Source organism: Myotis davidii, unplaced genomic scaffold, assembly GCF_000327345.1.
Source record: "Myotis davidii unplaced genomic scaffold, ASM32734v1 scaffold807, whole genome shotgun sequence".
NCBI lineage: Eukaryota > Metazoa > Chordata > Mammalia > Chiroptera > Vespertilionidae > Myotis > Myotis davidii.
The window spans coordinates 82,152-91,844 of record NW_006298272.1 but is presented as its reverse complement, the minus strand read 5'-3'; the positions used below and the strand labels follow the sequence as shown (position 1 = coordinate 91,844).

Below are 9,693 nucleotides of genomic sequence, written 5' to 3'. Positions count from 1 at the left end.
TGGATGGAGCTCACTGCTGTGGGGCTCCCAGGGAAGGGTTTGGAGGTCAGTGCGATGACCCCTGTTGTGCCCATTTCCTCCTGCAGGTGGCGGCACTGGGCCCCCGCCTGGCCGGCGGTTCTACACTGTGGCTTTGCCTCCTGAGGGCTATGTTCCTGTTGCTGCCCCTGCCCAGCCCGAGCCCGAGCCCCCCAGCTGCGCGGACTCTGCAGATTCCGAAGGCTCCTCCAGCAGCGAGGGCGTGGCAGGTGAGAAAGCATGTTTTCCCGGTCATCCGGTTTGGGGCATTCATTTCATCTAGGTTCATCGTTAGGGGTGAGCCTGTCCGCGCACAGCCACGGTGGGCGGGCGAGGTTTGCACCCTTTGCGGTGTGATCTTAGCTGCATCTGTGAACGCGGAAGGAGACCTCGTGTTAATGCATCGGTGTCACTACCGTCTTGGTTTCCTGTCACTTTTTTCTTGCTTCTCCAACACCTGACAAGGTCTGGGCGGGCATTTCCGCTCTGCTCTGCTTTCGCTGCCTGGTCTCCGGTCGCAGGCGGACGCTGCCCAGGAATTGTCTACCTGAGAAGCAAAAGGGTAGCTTTTCCTCTGAGTCATCATCCAGACTTCCTGTAGAGCAGTGGTTCTCAACCTTCTCTAATGCCGGGACCCTTTAATACAGTTCCTCATGTTGTGACCCCCAATTTCATTGTTACAAATTGAACATAATTAAAGCATAGTGATTAATCACAAAGACAGTATGTAATTATATATGTGTGTTCCGATGGTCTTAGACGACCCCTGTGAAAGGGTCGTTCAACCCCCAAAGGGGTTGCACCCCACAGGTTGAGAACTGCTACTAGAGGAGTGCGTGTTTTCAAACAAAACCTGATCCAGCTGGTTTTCACCAGGTGGAAGCTGGAAACTGTGCTCGGGCCTTAATTAGCTTGAGTGTTTAAAATGTGGTTTCCTAGCTCATTGATCTTCCTGACTTCCCAGTTAAAGGCTCAGAAACCACAAAACCGAAAATGGAGTCGCCAAGGAGTCGCAGAGCCATCTTTCCGGGCCTGGTTGAAAATCTTTAGAATATAATTACTAGGTAAATAGATGATGCCATACCACACAACACTGTTTTTATGAGGATAAATGGCTTTGGTGAGCAGGCGTCGGCCCGAGGGCAGGTGTGCAGGGCCCCGGCTGAGACCCTGCCAGCTGTCCCAGACCAGCGCCCCGTCCCAGCCTGCTCCGAGGACTGAGCTAGAGTGTCGGCCTCGTAGGAAACGGGACGATGACGGTACCAACTGGACACATGGATCTCCTATAAGCCGTGTGCTCCAACCCCTACCAGCCATCACGCTTCCTGTTCCAGGGCGGGGCACTGCCGCCTGCGGGAAGGGGGCTGGGGGCTGGGGTGGGCCTGGTGCTGGCTTCTGCTCTGACAGTGGGCATTAGAGCAGACGATTTCTCTAAAATGTACAGAAAAGGGGAATTGAGTACCATCTATTCCATTTAAGTTGCCATAGTAACCTGGCAGAGTTCGTGGTAACTTTTGACTACACCATTATTACAAGTTACATTTTTATAAGCTGTTTGTGAGGCAAAACCTTCTGTTAATTGATTTCTTCCTGTGTTGCCGGGTGCGTGGGGCCGTCAGCGTGAGCCTTCAGGGTGGTGTCTTCTCTCCCGGGGGAGCCGGCCCATTTCCCTCCACAGGCAGATGCCACAGCTCAGGACATGAGTCGGGGCCACAGCAGATGGTGGACACGTCCTGAGGGTTATTTTTCTAAAATGAAAAGAAGTTTTTCTTCCAACAGCAATGTTATTTTTGAAAAGTCCCGTTTTATAGACAATGACAAGATGGAACATGTCCCCAGAGGCCCACAGCCCAAGGCAGCTCAGGTCCTGTACATGCCTCCCGTGCATTTTGTACACAGTGTGCACGCCTCCCCATGCGTGTTGTACACAGCATACATGCCTCCCCATGTGTGTGGTACACAGCATACATGCCTCCCCATGCGTGTTGTACACAGCGTGCACGCCTCCCCGTGCGTGTTGTACACAGCGTGCACGCCTCCCCGTGCGTGGTACACAGCGTGCACGCCTCCCCGTGCGTGTGGTACACAGCATACATGCCTCCCCATGTGTGTGGTACACAGCGTGCATGCCTCCCCGTGTGTGTTGTACACAGCGTGCACGCCTCCCCATGCGCGTGGTACACAGCATACATGCCTCTCCATGCATGTGGTACACATGCCTCCCCATGCGTGTTGTACACAGCGTGCACGCCTCCCCGTGCGTGGGGTACACAGCGTGCACGCCTCCCCGTGCGTGTGGTACACAGCGTGCACGCCTCCCCGTGCGTGTGGTACACAGCGTGCACGCCTCCCCGTGCGTGTGGTACACAGCGTGCACGCCGCCCCGTGCGTGTGGTACACAGCGTGCCCGCCTCCCCGTGCGCGTGGTACACAGCGTGCACCCCTCCCCGTGCGTGTGGTCCACAGCGTGCATGCCTCCCCGTGTGTGCTGTACACAGCGTGCACGCCTCCCCGTGCGTGTGGTACACAGACTTAGAGATTACCCCTGGGTCACGGCCGGTGTTGTGACTGGATGTTGCTCTCAGTGTTATGCAAGTTTTCCCTTTTGGTGCATAGAGATGTATTGATACCACTTTTTAAAACAGCTGGGACCTATTTTTTGAAACCAGCTTGTTAACAACTAGCCCCCTGGCCCAGTTGAAAGCATCCAGAAGTTTCTGAGGTGCCTTAGTGAGTGCCTGTGTGCCACTGTGCAGTCAGAGGTGTGTCTCAGATGGGAAGCTGAGACCCCACACGGCAGCTCTCCCCCTGGATGCGGGCTGTTGACAGGCTCTTTGGGCACCCGAGCGAATGCGCCCCCGGAGGCGGGGCGAGGAAGTGCGCTTTCCAGCAGGGACACTGCCAGTCTCTTACGTTTTAGCCGATGGCTGGGGAACATGCCTGTTCCCTGTGTTGTGAGGAGTGCACATGAGCCTAAGAGCTTCTCACACAGGCTTCACTGTGGAGCTCTTCACACTTTTTCATGGCAAAAGGCACAGTAAACAGGGTTGAAAACAAAGGAGCAAGGTGGGAAGTGATACTTGCACATTCCCTGGTTGATGAGCTAATTTCCTTAAAATAGAACAAACCTGGAGGCAAGGCTCCCCATGGGCTGGGCAGCCGGCCCCAGATGGGGAGGAGGAGGGGGAGCCGCCGGAGCGGCGAGGGCCCCGGGCCTCCTGTTTCAGGCTCTACATGGTTTCCAGTTCCTCTCGATGCATTTCCTTAGAAGGCAGACCCGCCCTTTAAAACAGCGCTGCCCTTTATCCTGTGCCTTCTAGTGAAGCAGCTGTTCCTTTCCCCGATGCTGTTATAACCACTCCATAGCAGACCAAGTTCCCGTGCACACACGGCCTCGACTCTGCACCTGGCTCACCTCTTAGACCCCGTTTCTCGCTGGCCGCCCGCCGGCCTTGGGGTGGGCGATCCTTCCTGCAGGACGGACCTTCATGCAAGAGATGGCCGTTTCCCGTCGCAGCGCAGAGGTTCCCCACGCGTGGGTCTTGTCCTCCAGCCACTTTCTCCTTCCCCGTCCAAAATGGGGTCAGTGCAGGCGCCTCCCTGGCGGTCGGTCACGGGGCCCCGTGTCCCTTTGGCCCTTCTCTTGTCACTCACGTGCCTTCCATGGCCACCGCTGTGAATTCACGACCCTCCTGAGTCCGCCTCCTGCGGGCCGTGCCTGGGGCTCCCGCCCTTTCACTATCCTCAGCTGCACTGAGCCCCACAGGCCCTGCCGCCTGGCTCCCCACCCTTTGTCCTGTGTGGACCTCACGTCCATCCTCAGTTCCTGAGGCCGGCCCTCCCCACCACCCTCGGCTCCTTCCTCGCTCAGTGGGCCCCCCCCCTCCACCCCACGTCCCTCCCTCTCCAAACCGTTCTAGCTCCCTCCCCAGCCTCCAGCAGACGTGGGCCTGCCCTCTGCCCTCTGTCGTGGTTGTAATCGCTGCAAGCACCTCTGAGAGAAAGCCGCCCTTGAGTTCTGCCTGATGCCAGACAGTCCAGTTTCTCCCCGTATGAGTCCTGGGTCCCCAGAGACTTCCCGGAACTGGAGTTCAGAGCAGTTGGGAGCTTGTGTCTCCCTCCCGATTGAAAAGACAACCACATCTTCAGTTGCCAGCCCTAAGTGGTTGTGCGAGGGAGCAATTTCAGGTGTTTACATATGCTGCCATCTTGGTTTCTCCAAAAGGCAGCATCTAGTCCGGCCTGATGGATCAACTCAGTGGATGGAGCACCGGCCTGCAGGCTGAAGGGTCCCAGATTCGATTCCCGTCAAGGGCACATGTTCTTGATATCCCCAGGGTGGGGCCTGCAGGAGGCAGCCGACCAATGATTCTCTCTCTTCACCAATGTTTCTGTCTTCCTCTCCCTCTCCCTTCCTCTCTGAAATTCATAAAAATATATATTTAAAAAATAAAAAGGTCAAGTCTCCGCTCCAAGCTTGGTCAGGCATCCCTGCCTGCAGGCGCCGTCGCCGGAGCCACTCAGTGAGAAGGTTCAGTCCTCGGCGCCGCCCCAGCTCGCCCTCCTCTCACACCTGTGCCTCCAGCTGGGCTCGGTCCGTGGGCCCCAGTCTGACCTCGCTAAGTGCCTGTGACAGGATGCGTTAGGACAAAACGTGCTGAGTTGTAGGAAGCTAAGATTGTCCATCGGAAGCACCTGATGTCATTATAGTTAACACCTGCCTTGGCACACGTGGTTTCGATCAAGGTGGAATGTCAGTTCCTGCTGTTACTTGGCCCCTGGAGCACCTGGAGGCTGAGGGACATGCCACGTGCCTTGGGAGCCTTAGCGCTGAATCCGGAATAAAGCTCTTCCTTTAAGTCGCTGCGCCGTGTCCACGTGACAGTGCAGCTGCAGGGCGGCTATTTCGGGGGCTGTTTCCACTACAGCCTCATCAGGCGTGGGTGCCAAACAGTGGCAGAGAGACTTCTGACAAACTGGGGGTATTTTTAAAATTAGCACGTGTGCGAGGAAAGGTATGTTTGGGGATGGCAGCTTTTCAGAATGAGTGAGCTCCTCAGGTTATAAATAGCCAGGCCTCTGGCTCCCTGAGTAAACTTCCGGTAGCTTCGCTTGTGGCTGCGGGTCCCAGGCAGGTGACAGGCCGGGAGGACGAGGGGGTCTGGGTGCTGGAGCATCTGGGGCAGTGTGACCTCCTGTGCTCCGGCGGGAGGCAGGGATGTAAGAGAGGTCAGCGCCTGAGCAGTGGCTGGAGGAGCCTGTGTTTGAGGGCAGGGCCTTTGAAGGGCAGAAACGATAGGAATAAAGATACCAGGCTAATCCTGTGAGGCTCGGTGTGTCCCCTCCAGCTGAGCGGGCTGTCCAGTCCCACTCAGAGGATCTGAGGGCACCACGGCCTTGTGGGGACAGCGCCACCTGCCGGCCATGGCCGTGACCTTCCTCTAAGGCAGTGGTTCTCAACCTTCCTAATGCCGACCCTTCAATACAGCTCCTCATGTTGTGGTGACCCCCAACCATAAAATTATTTCCGTTGCTACTTCATAACTGTAATGTTGCTACTGTTATGAATCGTCATGTAAGTATCTGACATGCAGGATGGATTTTCATTGTTACACATTGAACATAATTAAAGCATAGTGATTCATCACAAAAACAATATGTAATTATATATATGTTTTCCGATGGTCTTAGGCGACCCCTGTGAAAGAAAGGGTCGTTCGACCCCCCCAAAGGGGTCGCGACCCACAGGTTGAGAACCGCTGCTCTAACGTCTGCTGGAACCTGCTGACAAAATTTGGGAGGCACTGGGTGGGGCCTGTGCTTTGCTCGGGAGGGCGAGGGCCAGGGCGTGGCTCTCCCCCCCCTCCCCATGCCCATCAGGTCGGGTCACAGCCCAGGTCACAGCAGAGTGGCTGCAGTCACGCCGCTCCAGGCGGTGGACTTGGAGGGCCCCGGCCCAGAGCGGGAGCCGAGGTGCAGCAGGTGCTCACACCCACTGTCCCCGCCGCGGGTGCTGGCAGTACAGCGCATTGTCGATGGTGTGGGTGGCCGGGGGAATGAAGTTTACTCCCCACCAAACTGCAGCAACTGCATCCTTAAAACCACACTACGTCACGATTGCATTAACTGTGTACATATCTTCAACCGATGGCCTTTGGGGTGAAGAAGGAAACTTTATTCAGTGCAGAACAGCTCAAAGGTGACACAGCACAGCTGTGAGCGGCCGGACCAGGCCCTCTCCCGTGGCCTGTGCTGCGCTGCTCCCTGAGACGTCCCGCCTCCCGCCTCCCCGGTTTCCCTCCGCCAGGGACTGGGCCAGGTGTCTGTCCCTCCCTCGGTGCAGGTCTGACAGGCCTTCTCTTTCTAGAACAAGACGGCTGTTACTTAGCCTCGTTGTACGTCTCAGAGTCCTGGTTGGTGTCATCGGTTGAGATCCAGTTGAGAACTAAATGTGTTTAATTCCTGTTCTGCTAGAGTTACAAGGTCCTGTGGGACCTGTGTTTAACACGCCTGTTGTGGTTCACCAGGCAGAACGTTGCTGACTTGAACCCGTGTTTTATAGATCGGGATCCTCATGACCAACCGAAGAGAAGAAGAAGTAGGAAGCATAAATCACAGAAAAAAATCAGACGTCCCAGCAGCGCTCACGCAGAAGAGGTGGAATTAGGGAAGCAGCAGAGTCTCTCAGAAGAAAGGCTGCAGCTGCGGCACGCGGACGGCCCCGCCATCAGCAAAAACAAGAGGAGGAAACTGAAGAAGAAGCAGCAAATGAAAAGGAAGCGAGCGGCCGGCGTGCCGACGAAAGCCGCAGGCATTAGCTTCCTGTACGCGCCCGGCGAGGGCGACGTGGAGCCGGGGGACTCCAGCGAGGGGGCCGGAGGGGGCGGCTCGGAGGCCGAGGACCCAGGGGACGCGGAGGACCAGGAGGACCGCGAAGACAGCGTGGACGCCGAGCAGGACGGGGGCAAAGGCTCCGACGACCAGGCAGAGGGTATCCTCGATTTTTTGAAGTCAACACAGGAAATGTATTTTTATGATGGTATGTTTTTTCCTGTTTTTCTTTTGGATAATGGCATCTACGTGTTTGGAAAAATAAGCAAAAATAGTATAATATTTAAATGTTTAAAATACAAAATAACCGGTAGTCAAAACAACCATTAGTTTTGAGGCAGAAATGAGAATATTGAAGTTCTTACCAGGACCCGCCAGCGCTTAGCTCAGCACACGGCGGGAGGCATAGCGCGGCCAGGCTCCCAGCATGGTCTCCCGGCGCGTACCCCGACGTCCGTGTTGGAATCGGCTCTGTTTCTAAAAAAAAGTGCAATACGCCCGATGTTATCAGGCAAGGAATTTTAATTAAAATAGCTATAATCATGATGTTCGAAAACAGGGGAAATTGCAGAATTTCACCAGTTCATTTGAATCTATTCAGATAATGAAATGGTAATCCTAGATCTGAAAAATGTAATAAATTAAAAACTCAAACACGAGTTTAGGCAGCAGATTAGATTCAGCTAAAAGACAGTCACTGGCAGGCCGGCCCCAGCAGAGCGACAGGAGGAGGGGGCGAGGGTCAGGCCTGGCTCCGGTGACGGCCGGGGAGGACGGGCTTTCAGGAGATCACACTTGGGGGTTTGCAGAGTCCCTAGAGGCCATCAGGCCACGCCCTCAGCACGTTCTGGGAACTGCACGCAGGACCGATGCAGGAACCCGCAGCCGGGGGCGCGTGGACAGTGACAGGAGAGGACACGCCGGCCTCAGGCGGCAGCGGAGCGCCGGTCCCGCGTCTCCTTGCTGCTTCCGAGGCCTGACCGTCTGCAGGGCCGGCGTCCTGCCCTGTCCCCCCGCGGTGGCCAGTGGCGTGGAGGCTGCCTCCCTGCCGGTCCCGGAGCGGAGCCCAGTTCCCGGAGCGGCGGGGGGCGTGTCTCCTGCGGGCTCTGCTCCGTGGCCTCCGGGCCTTGCTCCTCTCGCGGCCTCCGATTAGGAGCCATTCTCCTTGGACAGAAGGACAACGCGAGTGCGTCTCCCGGCCCTGCCTTTGTGTAGGTGTCTCCAAGGGCTCGGACCCCGCCTTCCTGGCCGCCTCCGAGGCGCTGTTGAAGGGCCTGGGCGCTGGCAGCGTGCCCGCCTCCGACCTTCGGGCCCTGGGCCACATGAAGGCGCTGCTGCTCCTGCGGGATCCTGGGGGGCTGCGGCGCGCCCTGCAGGCGTTCGAGGAGCACTGCACCCTGCCGCCAGGTACGCGCCCACAGGGCTGGTGTTTTGGCGCTCTATCCACTGAGCCACACCAGCCAGGGCTCCCGCTGTGCTCTTCATGTGATGTGGTTCCCAGCGTGGGCGGCTCCCTCAGCATCTTTGTACCAAAGCTGCGGGTCATAGGTGTTTGAGCGACTGCCCTGGGCCCACGGGCTGCCGTCCACAGGGTAGCGTGTCCAATGCTCCCTTCTCTGTTCTGGTTTTGTTCTTTGCAGACCAAGCCCGGGTGGTCTCCGCCTTCTTCAGTTACTGGCTCACCCACGTCCTGCCTGAGAGAACGGGGGGTGACCCGGAGGCAGCGGCTCCTGAGCAGAGCTGACGCGGAGCAGGAGGCCCTAACAGACGGCAGGTGCTGCGCTCACACCCTGACACAAAGACACGAGGCCCCGGGCCTGGGAGGACGGTCCTGCCACGAAACTTACCCCGTGTTCCGTGTTGGGCCGGCGCCGAGGCCCCCCCGCACCGCACAGGCACCACCACCCAGTGAGGCGGGCGGTCTTTATCCTGTGAAAACGAACGTGTGCTCTGTGAGGGTGAGGAAGCGCAGTGTGAGGCTGGGGTCTGTTTTTATAAAGTTTCAAATGATCTCGTCCCTGAAAGTGTCTGTCTCGAGAGTGCCTGTGGCTGTTACATGCTGTGGTTCCAGTCGTGCGATTCTAGTTGTTGGTTTTGTTTTTTCCCTTTCGCACTCAGAGACGGAATGGTGTCGAGCACTGGCCTGCGTGGGGAGCAGGCAGGCCAGCAGCTTCACGGCCTGAGGCCCGTCGCCTGGTGGTGCGACACTCAGGAGGGCCCTGGCCCGTCCTTGGAAATGGGCGCGTCGGGTCCAGTGTCCATAACATGAGGGCCGGGTCCGGGGCAATCGGCTCAGCCACCGCTGTGCAGCCCGCGCTCTTTCTGAGGCTGAAGGGCGGCCGGGGCAGGACTCCCTGCTGGGAGGTCCGGGCGTGACCGGGACGCCCGTCACCTCTCCTGGCCTGTCCTGTGTGCGTTCCTCGCAGAAGCCAGGCCTCTCCGCAGATCCACACGTGAGGTGACCCTTTCTGTCCCCGAGCAGCCTTCTCGCCAGAGTTTTCAAATGTGAGAGCCCAGTTTGCCCGTCCCCTGGGCCGAGGGTGCGGGTAGTTGCTGCGGGAGGCCCAGCCATGGCTCCCGCATGTTTCTCTCGATGTTGCTGTCTCTCTCTCCCTCTCCCTTCCTCTCTCTCAAAAAGTCAATAAAAACATTTTAAAATTAAAAAGCTCCGCTCCAGGTGCCCAGCCCACCTTCTCTTTGACCTCACGGCAGGCAGGCCCCCTCCCGGTACCCTGCGCTCTGTGCCTGTGCCTGCGCCCCCTGCTGCCTTAGAAGGGGCAGCGTCATTTCTGAGGCTGTTTCCAATCTGTTCAACATGCTGTGCTCTGGTGTCTCCCGTCTCCT

The 9,693-nt window shown here is 57.4% G+C and overlaps 1 protein-coding gene across 1 annotated transcript in view; it reads left to right on the top strand.

Moving 5' to 3' along the window:
• The window catches only part of ERICH1 (glutamate rich 1), a 16,446-nt gene extending 7,529 nt beyond the window's left edge, over positions 1–8,917 (top strand). The window contains exons 3-6 of the mRNA XM_015570587.1: positions 87–248; positions 6,581–7,057; positions 8,065–8,256; positions 8,490–8,917. Coding sequence (XP_015426073.1) covers positions 87–248; positions 6,581–7,057; positions 8,065–8,256; positions 8,490–8,593 — 935 coding nt within the window. The 3' untranslated portion in view covers positions 8,594–8,917. The remainder of the gene's footprint in view (positions 1–86; positions 249–6,580; positions 7,058–8,064; positions 8,257–8,489) is intronic.
• Positions 8,918–9,693: the final 776 nt, after the last annotated feature.